This window comes from Sinocyclocheilus grahami, unplaced genomic scaffold (assembly GCF_001515645.1).
Source record: "Sinocyclocheilus grahami isolate Dianchi unplaced genomic scaffold, SAMN03320097.WGS_v1.1 scaffold113.1, whole genome shotgun sequence".
NCBI lineage: Eukaryota > Metazoa > Chordata > Actinopteri > Cypriniformes > Cyprinidae > Sinocyclocheilus > Sinocyclocheilus grahami.
Genome location: NW_015505292.1, coordinates 239,445 through 258,326, shown reverse-complemented (window position 1 = coordinate 258,326; position 18,882 = coordinate 239,445). Strand labels below are relative to the sequence as shown.

The window sequence follows — 18,882 nt, the reverse complement described above, 5'->3', positions numbered from 1 at the left end:
AGTGTGCTCTGTCAAAGCTCTTTCTGAACGTTCTTCAATAAAAGCGAATATGATCAAGCCCAAGTCTAACGTCTTGTGGCTACTGATAGATATGCAACTGCTGTGAGGCTTTTTTTGCTTCAGCCAGCAAATAGCACACTTGAATAATATGTGATGCCCCTGGCATCAACATGTCCAACATTACAGACTTATTTGAACCTCCCAGGACCCCACGTTTGGTATTGCATCATGCTATTGATGGTTAAGGGGGGAATAGCGGAGGAATAGCCTGCAGCTGGTGAAGTTCATGAAATCACAACGCAGAATATTTTTTGTCACTTTAAGATCAAAATGTGTTGAGTAGTGTGTTTGTAGGCTAAAGAAACTTGCCCATTAACAAACGCAGGCAGTATGTGCTCGTTTTTAATAGTACCGTCTGGCAAAACATCATCAGTCGGGCTCCAAACTGTGAATAAAATGGTTGCAAATACAACACAATAAAATCTTTGCATCACTAATTTAAAATTGGTAATGGTAATTGCAACTTTTATCACTCAATTCAGACCGTTTTTTTCTCCCAAATGCGAGTTTATATCTCTCAATACTAACTTTTTTCCTCAGAATTGTGTTATAAACTTGCAATTGCGAGTTCAGCAATTCTGACTTTTGTGATGGAATAGCAACTTTTTTATCTCACAGTTTTGACTTTTTTTCTAGCTGCGTTTTTCTCGAGTTTAAATCACACTTCTGAGAAAAAAAGAATTGCAAGAAAAAGTGAGAATTGTAAGATATAAATTCAGAATTGTGAATCTTCAAAATGATGTGATGTGATGCCTGATTAGCGAATAAATTACTCTTTCAAACAGTTTTTTTCCCCTAATGAGTCAGTCAGAAAGATTCACAGTCATAAATTTTCTTGTGAGTTAGTGTCTTGAATTAGACTCACTCGGTCAGTGAATCGCTCAAAACCATTAGAGATTTAGCAATTGACTTCCTTACATAACTGCAAGTAATTTTTCAGTTATGTCCAATTAAAAATGAACTGGACACCATCTTTTTTTTTTTCATTTGAGATTCAAATTCATCTGTTTTAGTCTATTTTTATAGAGATGGACCAATGAAACAGAGCGGGATTTACAAGCCTGTTTTGACTGCACTGATTGCAGTGTTTTTGAAGCTGCTGCCACCGATCTGGACGAGCGCACAGATTCTGTAACATATATCAGTTTCTGTGAGGATATGTGCATTCCTACCAGGACTTATATAGCATACAACAACGATAAGCCATGGTTTACAAGCAAAACTCAGTTTCGTCAGGCCAAAGAGGAAGCCTACAGGAGTGGGGACAGAGTCTTGTACAATCAGGCCAAGAACACACTGACAAAAGATTGTGGCTAAGAGGAGCTACTCTAAAAAGCTGGAAACCCAGTTTTAAGCAAACGACCCTGCTTCAGTGTGGAAAGGTCTGAAAGACCTCACAAACTACAGCAATGAGGCGAATTAACAACTTGCTGAAGACCTGAATGAGTTTTACAGCAGATTTGAATCTCCCTGTCTCACACCCCACACCCATTCTGGCCATCTCTCTATACAACCATCAACACCTCCAGCAACCCCCGCCTCCTCCTCCTGCACTTTGGATCAGTGAGGATAATGTGCGTCAGGTCTTCAGGAAACAGATTAGAAGGAAATCACCAGGCCCAGACGGTGTTTCATCAGCCTGTCTGAAAACCTGTGCTGACCATCTGGCCTCCATCTTTTCACAGATCTTCAACAGATCACTGGAGCTGTGTGAAGTCCCTTCCTGCTTCAAACACTCCACCATCATCCCCATTCCAAAGAAGCCCAAAATCACAGTACTTAATGACTACTGACCTGTTGCCCTAACATCTGTGGTCATTAAGTCATTTGAGAGAGTGGTGTTGGCTTATCTGAAGGACATCACTGGACCCTTACTGGACCCCCTGCAGTTTGCTTACCAAGCAAACAGGTCAGTGGATGATGCAGTCAACATGGGACTGCATTATATCCTACAAAATTTAGACAAACCAGGGACTTATGTGAGGATCCTGTTTGTGAACTTCATCTTGGTCTTCAACACTATCATCCCAAACCTCTTCCAGACCTAACTAACCCAGCACTCTGTTCCTAGCTCTATCTGTCAATGGATCACCAGCTATCTGACAGATAGGCAACAGCTAGTGAGAACTGGTATATTCACATCCAACACCGGCACCATCAGCATTGGTGCCCCCCAGGGATGTGTTCTCTCCCCACTGCTCTTCTCCCTCTATACTAACGACTGCAATTCTACTGACCCCTCTCTCAAGCTCCTGAAGTTTGCAGATGACACTACCGTCATCGACCTCATCCAGGACGGTGATGAGTCTGCATATAGAAGCGAGGTTGAGCAGCTGGCTGTCTGGTGCTGTCTTACCAACCTGGAGCTGAAAACGCTCAAAACAGTAGAGAGATGATAGTGGACTTCAGGAGAAACCTCCCTGCACTCCTGCCACTCACCATCATGAACAGCACAGTGGCTGCAGTAAAGTCATTCAGGTTCCTGGGCACCATCATTTCTCAGGACCTGAAGTGGGACAATCACATTGACTCAAGGCCCAACAGAAATTGTACTTCCTTCACCAGCTGAGGAAGTTCAACCTGCCACAAGAGCTGCTTACAAAGTTCTGCTCAGCCATCATTGAGTCGGTCCTGTGCACTTCAATAACTGTCTGGTTTGGCTCAGCTACAAAAATCAGACATCAGAAGACTACAGAGTACGGTTCGGACTGCTGAAAGAATTATTGGTGCTCCCCTGCCCACCCTTCAAGAACTGTATACATCCAGAGTGAGGAAAAGGGCTCAGAAAATGACTCTGGATCCCTCACATCCAAGCCATCTAATTTTTGAACTCTTAACGTCTGGCCAGTGCTACAGAGCACCGAACACCAGGACAGCCAGGCACAAGAAAGGTTTCTCCCCCCCAGGCAATCTACCTCATGAACAGTCTCCCCCAGGGCATATTAATGCATGGGCTTTAAAGGGCTGAAGCCCAGGGGCCTACACTGGGAAGGGGGCCCACTGGCTGCAAGGAAATAATATTTTTTCGAATAATTATTTGAATATATGGGAATTTGCAGCAATGACAACAGCATTTTGTAAACAAACTCTCACACTCATTTTCAGCGATGTCCTGGTTGTAGTTTATAATGAATGGTTCAGTTTAAGTTTCCCCCACACAGTTTGTATAGTTGGTATGTTCCATGTATTCCACCGAAATACTAGCGGAATACACAATGCATGCGCTAGTAAAGCCCAGCACACAATGTCTTTATGTTAACGTGCAGATCAACAAGAAACACAACACTGCTGTGTGAAAGGAGCTTGACCGGACAACTTTCTGTAATGTCATACAGTGTGAGTTCAGTGACTTGCGTGGATGTAATCAACGTGTGATCAACGTAATCAGCGTGTGATGTGTCAACTGAAGGTTTTAGATTCAGTCACTGTGTTCCAACATGCTGCTTCAGAGTCTCAATCTCAAATCTGGGGATAGAAGAATAGGAATCATCCTATTGTTTAAATGTGATCATTAAACTTTGAACGGCTATGATTGAATTAATTAAGCGCGAGCACGGCACGTTTCAAAATAAAAACGCAGCTAGCAATCACCAAATAGCTCACATTTATGCCAACTTGCCAAGTGTTGTTCCAATCTACTGATGATTAATTGGCTATGATTGAATTAATTAAGCGTGAGCACGGCACGTTTCAAAATAAAAACGCAGCTAGCAATCACCAAATAGCTCACATTTATGCCAACTTGCCAAGTGTTGTTCCAATCTACTGATGATTAATAATGAATATTTTATGTAATTTATGGTGTTTAAATCATACCTGTAAACTCACATTTCGGCCAGGAAAGTGCTGATGGCATTTTCTTTTCATATTACCTCAGTATAATGTACACACACATAGGCCTATGTGTATTTTTTTCACATATCTTTATTTTTTATTATCTGTGTGTTTTTGTTGTTGTCTCTGTGTAGGCTTATTGGAAGCTTCTGTCTCCAGAACAAATTCCTTGTATGTGCAAACATACTTGGCAATAAAGCTCTTTCTGATTCTGAGTCTGATTAATTAGCTGGTTTAAATAATACAATATATAAATAAAAATTGTTCTAAAAACATTAAAATATTAAAAAGGTGTGATGATTGTTTCATTTTAATGTTGAATCTAAGGGAAACTTAAAGCCGGGCTCACACTACAGGAGTTTTAAAATCTTAACCGATTATGAAATCTGGTTGCAGCACACACATAAGGAGAATCTTTGCAGATTATCTTTCCTCAAATCTTAAACATGCACACACTAAAAGATTTTAACATCGTGGCGAATCACACACTACAAGATATTATTAAGATTATCATTGCTGAGGGAGCGCCTCACGTGATATCACGCAGCAGATCGTCATTGATATTTCAGTGATGTTTACATATGTTAGCTAGTGTGCTAGCTGCTTTCTACACTCACCGAGTACATTCAAAACTGAGGCGATTTCACTCCAGTGCTTCTTTTTCTCCTTACAGTTGTGATACGTTTTCGACACATTATACAGCTGCCGTACAGCAGCTGTTTTGCGCATTGGCTATTGTGAAAGTACTGACGTAATCATATAGCCGTCATCATCCCGATTTAAATCCTAAATATCAAACATGTCTGATATGATCGGGGCGGCCCCGATTTGTGTGCGAGCAGATCGGGAGGTGCAAGATTCGATCGGTGAATGCCTCACATTACCAGATAATCCGTGCTGAACTTTGTGACTTTGTGAACTTTGTGAACGCTGTGACTTTTGTTAAATGGTAAATAAACTGCACTCAATGAACTGAAGTGCTTCTGAACAATCATTTTTATTTTACTCCTAGATGGCTCATTTTTTAGTCTGGTGCCCTGTCAGTTCGTATCTCATAAAATGCATCCCTAAAGACATCTTAAAGTTAGGCAGAGTCTTTAAACATCAACCCTACCAAGCAAACAATCCCTTTTTGTTCTATAAAGACAAAACAGAGCACATAAACTAGCCATTAAGGTAAAAGAAGGCCAGCCGTACTTAGCCATGTCTCTGACTACTTTCTTTCAAAGCGACTGAACATCTGTAGGGAGACATGACTGGTCTCTAGATTAGTCCCGTATGAATAATCCAACAGGAAACACAGAACCTACATTATCACAGAGAACAGCTCTGTCTGTTGACTCTGTGGAGAATGGCTGGCAATTACAAAGTGTGAGAGCTAATTAAAACACAAAATGTGGCACCACACTGCCATAGATAGGAGCAAAAAGAGAGAGGGGTAAAAAGAAAGCCGGGGTGAGAAATCTTCAGATCTCATTAGCATTTATCCTTGGATGTGGGACAGTCTGCACTTGTTTTAGCATTGACTTCAGTCCTTGTATATCTTGTCACATTGGTTAATTGTTTAACACAGAGTCTGTGGGGAGTTTGAGTCTATTAGATGCTACAGATGGGTCCGGAGGAAGGGAAGGGCGAGGAGAGAATCCACTTTAAGTCTTCTGATGTTGCCTTGGAGCGTGAGCTCTAGATGCCCAAGTCTTTGTACTTGGAGCGAGAGAAGCCTCTTATTCCATTACAGGACTATTTGGAATGATATCGGATCTGTGCTGCTGACGACAGCACTATATAATCCATCTAAAAACTGGGAATATCTTTCTCATAAGTATCTTATAGTTCATGTGTAGACAGCACAAAGTGCATTGAATGTAAAGCCCTGCACGGGCCTCAAATGTAGGCCCTAACAAAGTGGTTATATTTCTTTTCGTTTCTTTATTAAGGTAATTTTGAAAAATTGAGCATTTTTTGTTTGTTAAACACAAGTTTTAGTTTTTTTAAGTGACGACCAAGCGGCCATGCAGCGGCCGACATTGAGTTTACCACGTTTGATCAATTTCTGTGGAGATGGCGAGTCAGAATCGTCAGCTTCTTTGCAGCCGTCATGGACTCAGAAAATAGTTTATTAACAAATAATTAAAATATGACCTTGCTAGTTTCTTGAAACATTCATAGTCATTAATACTTTTGCGGAGCTTTACGGAAAGATTTATGCATGTGTTTCAGCGCGAATATACTATTAAAATGGTTTATACGGTGGCCGAAAGAGCTCAATGCGCTGCAAATGAAAAAACACCTGCAAATTAAGAAAACATCTTCATTAATTTGACACACGCGCTGCAAATTCTCACAACACAAAAGCAGAAACACACTGCAAAGACTCACAACACAAACAAATAGCCTACAGAAACGCGCTGCAAATCCTCACAACACAAACAAAGAAATGCGCTGCAAATACAAAACTAACAAAAACAGAAACGTGCTGCAAATATGCACAGATCACATCGGAAATGTTTAAGGGAAGTGCGTTTCTTTGTTTGTGTTGTGAGAATTTGCAGCGCGTTTCTGTATTTGGTTGTGTTGTGAGAATTTGCAGCGCGTTTCTGCATCTGGTTGTGTTGTAAGAATTTGCAGCGCGTGTGTTGTCAAATTGATGAAGATGTTTTCTTAATTTGCAAGTGTTTTTTTCTATTTGCATGTGTTTTTTCATTTGCAGTGCGTTGAGCTCTCTCGGCAGTGTTGCTAATTTAGCTACTTTGTAGCTAGATTTAGCAACTTCCTCGCCCCTTTTGAGACTTTTTTCAAAAGTTTAGGGACAAATATAGCAACTTCTTTGACAAACCTTATCTAAGTTCTCATCTTGCCCACTGATCTACGTTCATCTTTATATAGATCAGTGAATTTACCATTGTGATGTCATCTAGTGACATTTAGCTACCAGTTTTAGCTACTTTCAATTGAAAGCAGTTGGCAACACTGTCTCTCGGCCACCGTAGGGGTTTAGCCTATGTAAATAATTAAATTAATATAAACTTGCGATCAGTCAAATAATGTCTTAAATGAACGACTAGAAAAATCTTTAGTCAGGGAAGCCCAAGTTTTAATCGAGTCCTTTCTTTTAACTCCAGCTGTGCTGAAGGCATGCTCGCTGTGGAGGTGGTGGCGCGAAACACCATGCGAGCCGGTCTTGACAGTCGGCGGTAGCCTGGCCTCGTGTTGTTTCCACCAGTGTAGCGCATCTTTTCCATTACCTTAATTGATTAATGTCTCAAATGTAAAAAGAAGGAGAAGCCTAAAACCGGCCCGATGAACGGCCCGCATGTGGTCTATGACCTGAAAATTGGTCTGCAGCTAGGGGCGTAAATAAGTCGGGCCCGGGCTAAAATGCAGGGCTCTAATTGAATGTGTACTATAAGACAAATGATGGTGGCTTACATAACTGATTATATTTTTGATTCAGCTTTGAAGCTCAGTTCATTCATCCTTCTCAAACCTGTTAAATTATTATTTTATTCTACTCATTATTGTGTACTTTGTTTTGTTTAGTTATCCTACAGCAGTCCTTTGTTCGAGGGCTGATCTTATAGGCTACTTTTGTTATTTTTCAAAAAATGTCTAAATAAATCAAAATAAATCAAAAATTAAACATCAAATTATATATTTTATTTTATTTACATTTGATTAATATTATAATATTTGCATCAAATTCAAAGCTGTGATGCCTGATTCGCGAACAAATTACTCTTTCGAACCAGTTCTTTTCAATTAATCAGTCTACATTAAAAGCATAGGCCTACAGTATTTATGTAAAAAAAAAAAATATATATATATATATATATATATATATATAGCTGCATCTATCTATCTATCTGTCTGTCTATCAATCAGTCAATCTATCTATATCTATATCTATCTATATAAATTGCAGATTAGCCTACATTAAAAAATTGCCTACTCAAATTAAAAATTATCGTAATTTTAACTAAAAAATGTATGTAAAAATGCCACAAAAATGAATACTATATAAAATGTATATAGCTATATTTATATATAGGTCTATACATTCATATATATTCAGCCTATATGAAGCAATAGCCTATATATAGCCTATTAAATAGCCTATAAATTTCAAGTTCTACGACAAGTACATGTGTACTATGTGTTTTTAATCGTAAATTTAACAACAAGGACAACCAAATTTACGTTTCAAAACCTTTTTATTTGTATTTCGTCTGTTTTTGCAACTGTTATATCATTGTTTAACAAAAACGTTGCTCTCTGAAATCATTTTGACAGATTTTTTTTCTGTTTTCTCATTCTTTAATTTATCTCCAAATTGAATTATTATGGATTTGAGGAGCACACGTGGGATTTTGTAGCCAAATGATCCTGTAATAGAAGTCTGGTGTGGAGAAGAGCAAAGCTGGTGTGGGAGGAGCAGTTTTAGATTGGCAGAAGACAAGGGATCCCAGAAGGCTTGTACTGAGGGAGATGCGAGCCAGCCAACAGATTTTCATTCATGAAGACGCAATTCAGCACCGACACTTGGCGTTTTCTTCGGGTGTAGCCCAGCTGAGTGAATTCAATCAGTGTCACGGAGCGCTATGCGCTCAACTAGAGCCATTCACATGTGTGCAAACTTGTGGGCTTGATCTGAACACCACTGGACACTGTTCAATTCAACTTTCCTTATGGGATTGTGCTGGGCGAGAATGAAGAGCGCTGTCAGAAGCTGGAAGTGGCGGTCAGCAGTGTCTCGACAGGCGTTATAGGAGTCTTCATTCAGAAGGATGCTGGTGGGAAATGCCTGCAGACAGAGAGGATGAGATTTGTGGAAAGGCGCTGGAGCTTCTGTCCGATCTGTGCTCGAGAGGAGAGGTGCACGATGAAAACTGTTTGGATTTAACCTACTATTTTCGCGATCTCGGGAGACCGAGATATTCGGACTCCGGTAAGGATATTGTTTAATTCCCTTTTAAAACATTATGTTTTCAGGGTTATTAATGTTTTGTGTGTCGTAACAAATCTAATCACATTTAAACTGCGTTCAGCTGCTCTCAAACTACATACGATCCTTAAACTTGTTCAATAGCACTTTCAGCTATTTTTATTTGCTAGAAAGTTATTAGAAGCGTTTTAAGCAAATGTCGTTGTAAATTTAATTAATGCGTTCGGCTAATTAGCAGCTAGCATTGATGGAGTTTGTTGTCATTAAAGTAACCACACCCAATAGCCTAAATTACCTAAAACAAACTAAAATAAACGTTTTTATTAAAGCTGCAGTCCGAAAATTTTGCCTCTTTGTCGCTATCTCTGTTTGAAAACCTGGAATTACAGCTGTGTGCTGAATTATTTAGCTTGTGTAGGTTGTGAGTTGGCAGGGCTCCAGCTTGGATGAATCTAATGTTCTGAAGAGTATGTGTGGCAGTCAGTCACTGCACCGGTGTGGATATTTATTGTACTTCGCAATCACATATTCTAGCCTACGTCTTGGAATATGACCCAAATAAGAATTTTCACCGTATATTGCCATCTGAACAAGTAAGTCTGCCACATTTGTTCTGACCAACTGAGGAAAAAAGCATTACCATAAATCTCTATCAGTTAGCTCATATCACATCAAACCATTCAAATTATTATTATTGTTATACTTTATTCTCAAATGATTCATGTTAACAACATCAGCATTGGTGACTATGAGTAGTGTGTATTAGCGTGTAGATTTCAATTTCTGCACAGTTTAATCTAATTGTCATACTCTTCGAATTTCATATTAAGAAATTATTTTAACCCAAAAAGCTAATTATGCTCCCTTCGAACTGGTTTTCTTTAAAATACAAATCTTTGTAATCCGAGGCTATCTGTAACCAGAAACACATTTATAACTGCAATATAATTTAATTTCATTCCCATGTGTTTCATAAACGCATAATCCTTACAATCCGCCATCAAAATTATACATGTAATTATTCTGGCTGCTGTGAGAAAAGGCTATAAACAATCCGCCACCTGCAGGATCCTCACATGCGATAGCCTAGTAGCCGGGACAACTTCTTTATGTTTACAGACGTGACGTAATGACGCAGTGCCATGCTCGAATTTCCCGCGAAAACCTACCCGTACCACTCAAATTAGAAAACATTATTATAAACTAACCCTTGTGAATCGGGCTAAAGTAAGGCGATAGTTTTGAACACTGGCTGGTTATGTACTTGCTCAAATATTGATTTCAGATCATTTTTAACCAAAAAAAGTTATGGACTGCAGCTTTAAGATTACCGCTGATATTAAAAAACGCAACTATTGCTGTCAAAGTCTTATTTACACAATTCAGGTTACTAGATTTTTTTTCTACTTATTTCTACACTGTTTTTATTTAATTTTTGCAGACTTAAGTCAGTTTTTTTAATGAATTGATTTCAATGTATACGTTACTGATTAGCAAAATAGGAATAAGTGTGATTTTCTCCCCCCTTTCTCCATAATTAATGTAATTGTAAAATTATGTATTTTTAAATATATATATGAGCGCTCATGTGGTGAAGACGACTTGCTGAAGTTCAAACCGAGCATCAGAATGGGGAAGAAAGGGGATTTAAGTGACTTTGAACGTGGAATGGTTGTTGGTGCCAGACGGGCTGGTCTGAGTATTTCAAAAACTGCTGATCTACTGGGATTTTCACGCAGAACCATCTCTTGGGTTTACAGAGAATGGTCCGAAAAAGAGAAAATATCCAGTGAGCGGCAGTTGTGTGGACGAAAATGCCTTGTTGATGTCAGAGGAGAATGGGCAGACTGGTTAGAGATGATAGAAAGGCAACAGTAACTCAAATAACTACTCGTTACAACCAAGGTATGCAGAATACCATCTCTGAACACACAACATGTCGAACCCTGAAGGAGATGGGCTACAGCAGCAGAAGACCACACCGGGTGCCTCTCCTGTCAGCTAAGAACAGGAAACAGAGGCTACAATTCGCACAGGCTCACCAAAATTGGACAACAGAAGATTGGAAAAACGTTGCCTGGTCTGATGAGTCTCGATTTCTGATGCAACATTCAGATGGTAGGGTCAGAATTTGGCGTAAAGAACATGAAAGCATGGATCCATCCTGCCTTGTCTCAACGGTTCAGGCTGGTGGTGGTGGTGTAATGGTGTGGGGGGATATATTCTTGGCACACTTTGGGCCCCATAGTACCAATTGAGAATCGTTTAAACGCCACAGCCTACCTGAGTATTGTTGCTGACCATGTCTATCCCTTTATGACTACAGTGTACCCATCTTCTGATGGCTACTTCCAGCAGGATAATGCACCATGTCACAAAGTTCAAATCATCTCAGACTGGTTTCACTTTATTCAAATGGCCTCCACAGTCACCAGATCTCAATCCAATAGAGCACCTTTGGGATGTGGTGGAACGGGAGATTCGCATCATGGATGTGCAGCCGATCAGTAAAGGCGGTTCTGTGACAATGAACGTGATATTGCCTAATTGTCAGTGAACTACGGCTCTGTGTATTAAATGCCGCTCCATCTGAAAGCAGGTGATGGAGATTTACTACTAATCACAGAACCGCCTTTACTGACGAGATGCGCATGACAATCGCATGCGATTAATTGCACAGCCCTAATATTATTACTATTATTATTATTGTTATTATAATTAGTGTAGTCAGGACGAGTATACACACACATACACCAGCCCCAATCCTCATTCCCCACAGTCCAGTATTAATGACCTATTTAGAGCTGTCCTGTATTTTACCATTTGAAAATGCAGCCTACATTCATTCCATTTTAATGCTGCAGCATATCAGATGCAGTGTAATTTTAACACTAATATTCTATATAATATAAGATTAATAACCTTTTTTTGTAGGTTTATGCATTCAGAAGTTAAATTAAGCATAAAATGATTATGCAGGCATTCAGTGTTCCTAGAATGCTTCACAGGAAACTTGTGAATCCCCAAAACAACCTTTCATCAATGACAGAAATAGAGCATTGCTTGACTCAGTATGAAGTATATGGGCTTAACTAAACATTAGCTTCACTTAACCTAAGCTTCATAGTTCCTAGGCTCTCCTCAGATGCTATCATCTTCATCCTCGGAGACACTGAGCGGTCGACAGGAAGCCATTAAGATTCCACCCCACCATGCTACTCTGTACACTTTCTCCTTTGCGATTATCCTGCATTGACATCCGTTAACACGAGGCCTTCAAACCTCATAGGAGAACGATTCATAGTAATTTGGTCCCTCAAGATGCATTGTACAAGAATTTAATGAAAGGGAACAGCTCAGTTCAGAGGAACCCAGTAAATATTCTCTTAGCTTGATGGGGATTCACATGTGTCGCTGCAAAGTGCCTGTATGGTGGAAAGCCTTTTGTAATGAAACCCAAGGGAACCTGGCACTTTGAGAGGTTAATAACACATCACTGTAACGGATGACTTATAGACAGTTCAGGCAACATGTGGGCACATATTGACAGGTGTTTCTGTAACTGACAGCCCAAGCACAGGAAAGACAGTGTCTCATTCTCACACAGGCTTTAAAACACATAAACACAAGTTTATGACACGTCCATGAGCAATGCTGATAATATGTGCTAGTGAAGGGCTATTGACTGTAAAGGTTGTGTATTATGTGAGTCATATTTATTCATAGCAATAGTTTCTACTACCGTTGACATCTGGACTGTCATTAAAAGTCTTCGATTGGTCAACCTATAAACACTTTTCTTCCCTGCGGTGGAAAAAACTGTGTCTTGCCATCAAATTTGCAAACCGTCTTCCAGCTTCATTCTGATTGGCTAACAACTGCTAGCATCTGCGGTCTGCCACCTGGAATTACAGAAGCAGAAATAAAAATAGACGTTGTGAGAGGTTGAGCTCAGTGAATATGGCCTTTCGAACTATCTACATGCATATGCATGCTCATAATACACGGTGCGTGATTAAATGGTGTTTTTGTGTTCATATGTGAACAAATACCCACATGTGTCTGGATTTATGTTACACCTGCTGATGCTCAAACAGACACCTGCTTAAAAAGATGCATAACAACATGATCTCTGGGAATGTACTTTAAAATGAACAAGCAAATTGAGATGGGAGAGGCCGTTTGTCTTGAAGGTCTGGCTCTAATCCACCTGATACCTTAAATCAAATGGCTTGCGTTCTCTGGCAAGTGTCACGACCTTTCTTGTAGACATTCAGGTGTGTTTACCTCAGCTGGAAGGCTCACGTTCCTCTGTTTATATGTAAAAGTAAGTTCATCTTTGCTCAAAGGACAAAACAGACTGGGAGAAAGGAGAATGCAATCTCTTTTTTTAAATTTTTTTTTTGGGGAGAGTGATGGTAAACAAATTCACTTTAAGCCAGTGTCATTAATCTTGTGTTGGATAAGTTAATAATGTGATGTCAGAGCTTAGAAATGAGTTTAGTGTCTTGTGGAATTGTAGACACAATCTTTAGTTTCCATATTTGTAACCAACACAGATGCAACATGAAGATGTTTCCAAAGATATGCACTGATCTTTCTGAATGATTGCTTTTAATGCCTGAAAACAAAGAAATATCCACATAAGCAAATTGAGATAGGAGAGGCCGTTTGTCTTGAAGGTCTGGCTCTAATCCACCTGATACCTTAAATCAAATGGCTTGCGTTCTCTGGCAAGTGTCACGACCTTTCTTGTAGACATTCAGGTGTGTTTACCTCAGCTGGAAGGCTCACGTTCCTCTGTTTATATGTAAAAGTAAGTTCCATCTTTGCTCAAAGGACAAAACAGACTGGGAGAAAGGAGAATGCAATCTCTTTTTTTAAATTTTTTTTTTGGGGAGAGTGATGGTAAACAAATTCACTTTAAGCCAGTGTCATTAATCTTGTGTTGGATAAGTTAATAATGTGATGTCAGAGCTTAGAAATGAGTTTAGTGTCTTGTGGAATTGTAGACACAATCTTTAGTTTCCATATTTGTAACCAACACAGATGCAACATGAAGATGTTTCCAAAGATATGCACTGATCTTTCTGAATGATTGCTTTTAATGCCTGAAAACAAAGAAATATCCACATTGAGTGAACAAGCTTCATTGTATTTGACTCCTTTTAAATCAAACTTCCTTTTATGGCAAGTTCACTCAGCAGCCATTTTGGAAATGTAATTTCCAGTTATACAAGTGCAGCTCTTCGATATTTGAAAGGAGAAAGCGCTAAATCTTTCAAATGTTTGTTTTCTTTTAATAGATATTTAAAATCAGGAATGAAAACTGACAACTATGCTGTCGTAAATTATTTTTTTAGCTCACATTACACAAAAAAAACTGTATTTCTCAGCTAGTCAGGCTAATGCACATTCAGTAGTAAACAAAAAGGTGATGCCTCTGTAAAAAAAAAAAAAGGCAATTGGAACTTTTAACTTTAAAGCAGTACTTCCATTTGTCTAACAAACATGATTGATCACCTTTGATCCCAGGGGTTGCCATTTGTCATGCCTGATCAAACAAAAACTTATAAGCTGCATAAAACCAATTGTTCAAAAATATAGGCTAAGTTTGCAGACTAGTCCAGTCATTTAATTTCTTTTAATTAAATTTGTTAATTAGTGTAAAATTATTGGCCCATTCACACCTAGAATGATAACTATATTAGCATCCACACCATAGCACGATGATCTGTTTATTATAAGTGTGCACTGCATTTATGATGTCTGTCGCTTTAGATGCTTGCAGGTGGAATCTGATTGGCTGTCAGTTGCTGTGCCTCTTTTCAAAGACTGCACCCTCCGGAGGCTGCATTTGTTGACCGCATACGTCATCTTTTCAGAAAAGTAACCACTACAATCCAAATAAAAAAATAAATTACAGTAATTTGCACCTCACAATTGAATAAGTCAGTTTTATAATGGTGCTTTTTCTAAAATTTGACAACCGTAATGACTTCTGTGGCCAACAAATGGTACCTCCAGAGGGCATCTCCTATGGAAAGAAACTAACCTGGTCTCATAAAAATACGTACCTCTGGGTACTTTTCTGCAACACCGTTTTTACGTACCTTGCTGCACGTTTTGCCACTGAGTGGTGCTAAAACACGGGTTCAATACGTGAACCCTGATACGTTTTTATTACGTTGATATAGGTACGTATTGCAGTGTTTTTATTACGTTGCTTCAGGTATGTATTGTGGCGGTTCAGAATTCAAATATCCGGGGACTGTAGCTAAAAGTTAATGCTCTATCGTGTTGGAAATATGCCCTACGCCAAGGGCCGCATTAAGACCTCAATGGGCCCTGGGGCTATGATTTCCTGCAGGGCCCCCCCGTCACAATAATGATATAGCTTAACATAGGATTTTTTTCCAATCAAAGTTTCATAATTCTTGTTACCAATTCCAATATCTCAAAAAAAAAAAAAAAATACTAGCCTATGTAAAAACAAACTTACTGAAGACAAGTAAACGGTCATGAATTACAATAGAACAAAGAAATTGACCTACAAACACTTAAAGCACTGAATAAGAAATATAATGTATAAAATAAATAGACTAGAAATAGACTGAATAGTCGTCACTGTATAAATTCAATATACATTATTTTACAAATATAAATGTATTTTACAGTGATTTTCTTTCTAATGTTTAATTGACATTATTGACTAATAAAGAGCAGCTATATTAGGCTGCTTTGGAGGAATAGTTCACCCAAAAATTAAAGTTATATTGTTGTTGTTCTAAACCTGAATGAGTTTCATTCTGCTGTTGAATGCAAACGTATGTATTTGGAACGATAGCCTACTGGTAACCAAACCCCCATGACATCCATAGTATGGAGAGAGAGGGAAAAAAACACTATTGGAGTCAACAGGGAACAGAAACTTTCTGGTGGTTACGAATATTCTTCAAAATATCTTCTTTTATGTTGAGGAGAACAACGAAATTCATACAGGTTCAGAACAACTTGAAACTGAGTAAATGATGACAGTATTTAAATTTTTGGGTGAATATCCCTTTAAAATCTCATCGTATAATGCCAGGATGGCATAATAGCCAACTAGTGCACATGCTTTATCTTTAACTATTAACGTTCATTTAAGACACAAATAACTGTGTTGACGAGGAGACAGGCATTTTGACACATAGCTATGTGTATTCAAACATTTAAACACAAGGCGTGAAAAATAACTCTTAGTTTAGTCAGGCACTGTACAAGCAAGTATCAGAAACCGTCTTAACGCGCGCATTTGCCAAAATGAATTCTGTCCCACTGCTTAATGTCCCTGAACAGTTAAATGAGTTTTTAAACCAAAATGCTTAAAATGCGTTTAAATGAAAAGCTTACATCATGACGCGCAAAATAAATTCCTCAACCCATAAGTGAATATACTAGCCCTATAGAGTTTGTTCAAACACAAAAAGCACTATAGCTACATCTATCAAGTTAATAATCAAACTAACCTAAAAATCTGTGGGGATGATGACTGTTAATAAATAACAATTTGGTCCCTCGATATCTCTTTGCCACCGTGAAATCTTCTCAGTCTCTCCAAGTGTATAAATACGGCCGGGAAGTAAGAAAACACACATTCAAATGGTATTCTCAAATACTTCAATTTATTCACAGAAATACAGATCTTATATAGGCATGTCGAGGGGAGTTTTTACCCTCTTAACCAATGAGGATAGGGGGACATACCCATACAGGATGTTTTTCCCAAGAACATGTGTTTTGTATAAAATTGCCACATATACAGAAAAACATATCCCTATAAGGAATAGACTTCCTGGCGACGGAGGCTGAACCCCCCTTATAAATCAGCACAAACTCCTTTACCTTGAATATTGAGTAAGAGACATTCAAACACCATACAAGAGAGAGAGAGAACAGATAGAGGAGGGGTGATTCAGAGAAGGAGAGAGAAAGAGTGAGAAAGGAGGGGTACGGCATCAAAAAGACAGAGAGTGTTTTCTAACAATGACGCTGTGTTTTTATCTGCTCCATATGTCCAGTCCATTTGCTGTTCCACAACTCCCACTTCATCATCAGCTTTAGTAAAATAAACTAGCCGTGGATTTAGTGACTAACCCATGTGTCCCCTCTCTCCTCATTTTTTTTCTCACTATTTTTTGTATATTTTTTTTTTTTTTTTAGAATAGTTGACATTTTTACTTATCGAAGTTTGTTCTCTGCATGACCATTTCTAGATTATACCAGAATGAAGTGAAGAGAGGTGAATGCAGACATTAGGCACAGTGATCACCTGATAGATAGGCTACGTACACAGTTTGTTCAGAAGTAAAATATATAATAAATGCATTTGATTGGTAAAACAAATTCAAATGTGATGTTTTAATCTCTAATGATAATGCATGGAATTTACGGAAAACTCCACTAAATAATAGTGCTAAAAAGTGAGGGGTGTGGTGGGTTTTTTGCGATCGGTGCTACCGATGTCCGTCAATCTACTCCACAGCCAATCACGGGCCCCCTCCTTGCTCGGGCCCCGGGGCTTCAGCCCCGCCTAGCCCAATGGTTAATGCGGCCCTGCCTATGCCAAACCCAACCCTAAACCTAGCCAATATTGTTAACAAATGCAAAACTGATATAAAAACGCATTTGTTGATGCAACCGTTCCATTTGAACTTCCTTAAATACAGATTTGAACAGTTTTGTCAAACCGTAGTTACACGGGATTCGAACCAGAGCTCCTCACCTCTCAAGTATGTCTCCGTACTCCCTGAGCTACCAAACAAACCTACCGTCTATGAAAACTCCTAGATATGAAGCTGGATATGTGCGATGCTAACATTCAAAAGCATCAGTTTTCAAATCTCCCAACATATTAAAATTGTTTTGAAGTCATAGCATAATATTCTTCAAGTAATTGTGCGAAAATTACACTATTAATCGAAATTCTGTACATTTGTGTGAAAAGGAATAAAAGGTGTCTGAGTTTTACTGCCTTTAGTGTTCATTTCTTTTGGAAACTGCAGTGATATGTACTTATTGTTACGTATTTCGCATCTCGCGAAAAAGTGCCCCCAGGTTTTTGCCATGAGACCAGGTAGAAAGAAAATAATAGGTAATGTTTATATCGTTTATCAGGAGGAAAGAATCGTTCTGAAACTGATCCCAGCAGCATTGTTTCTCTTTGTTGTCTCTATTCTCATAGAATTAGAAAGATTATTAAAGCGTATCATTATTTTTACAATTATCATCCTTTGTGCGAACGGGCGTATAGTCTAGGAAACAGCACCTCAGAAAAGGTAATGTAAGTGATTCTAGCCATTTTGCTAATTTCAAACCACAGACTCTCACTCTCCAAATACATGTTGTCAGCAAACATAAATGTGCAAAATGATTCACAGCCAGAGAGCCTTTCTGATTGGCTAGTTTTCTGATGTCCTCTCTTGATTTCAGGAATATATGAATGCTTGATCTGTTAAATTTGTTAATTGTTTTTTTTTTCAGCTGGAGCCAGACTTTAAAAAAAATACCAAAATACTATATATTTATAGTCTATAAATATCTTGAAAGTTTTGAACACCATCCAGTGACCGACTTTCTCTCTTGGTTATTGCTCCAGATGTGTCTGTGAGCCTGTTGTCCCTCTTGACCACCACATGTGGCCTGGCGCTGTTTGCCGTCTCCCTGTTCGTGTCATGGAAGTTGTTTTGGGTGCCATGGCGAGATCGCTTCTTGCCCGGCCTAAAGGACCAGCAGGGCGAGCAGCAGCCGGTCCTGACCGAGGTGGAGGGCCTGGAGCGTGAATACAGCGAGGACTTCAAGAAGGATCCCAATGCGCCAACGGTGCTCCCAGAGTCAGCAATGAAGATCAGCCACACATCCCCGGACATCCACCTGGAGGCCCAGACTAAGGCCAAGGAGCTCAACCACATCCACATAGCTCGCGTACAGCGACAAGTCACCGAACCGACCTCATCTGTCAGGTGAGTCATGTTTTCCTGACTTCATCAGGCGTAATCACTCAC

At 39.1% G+C, this 18,882-nt stretch overlaps 1 protein-coding gene across 1 annotated transcript in view; it reads left to right on the top strand.

Annotated features, from left to right (window-relative positions):
• The first annotated feature begins 8,296 nt into the window (after positions 1 to 8,296).
• The window catches only part of LOC107589193 (synaptotagmin-9-like), a 44,219-nt gene continuing 33,633 nt past the window's right edge, over positions 8,297 to 18,882 (top strand). Inside the window, exons 1-2 of the mRNA XM_016277558.1 lie at positions 8,297 to 8,839; positions 18,477 to 18,840. Of these exons, the coding sequence (XP_016133044.1) occupies positions 8,692 to 8,839; positions 18,477 to 18,840 (512 nt within the window). The 5' untranslated portion in view covers positions 8,297 to 8,691. The remainder of the gene's footprint in view (positions 8,840 to 18,476; positions 18,841 to 18,882) is intronic.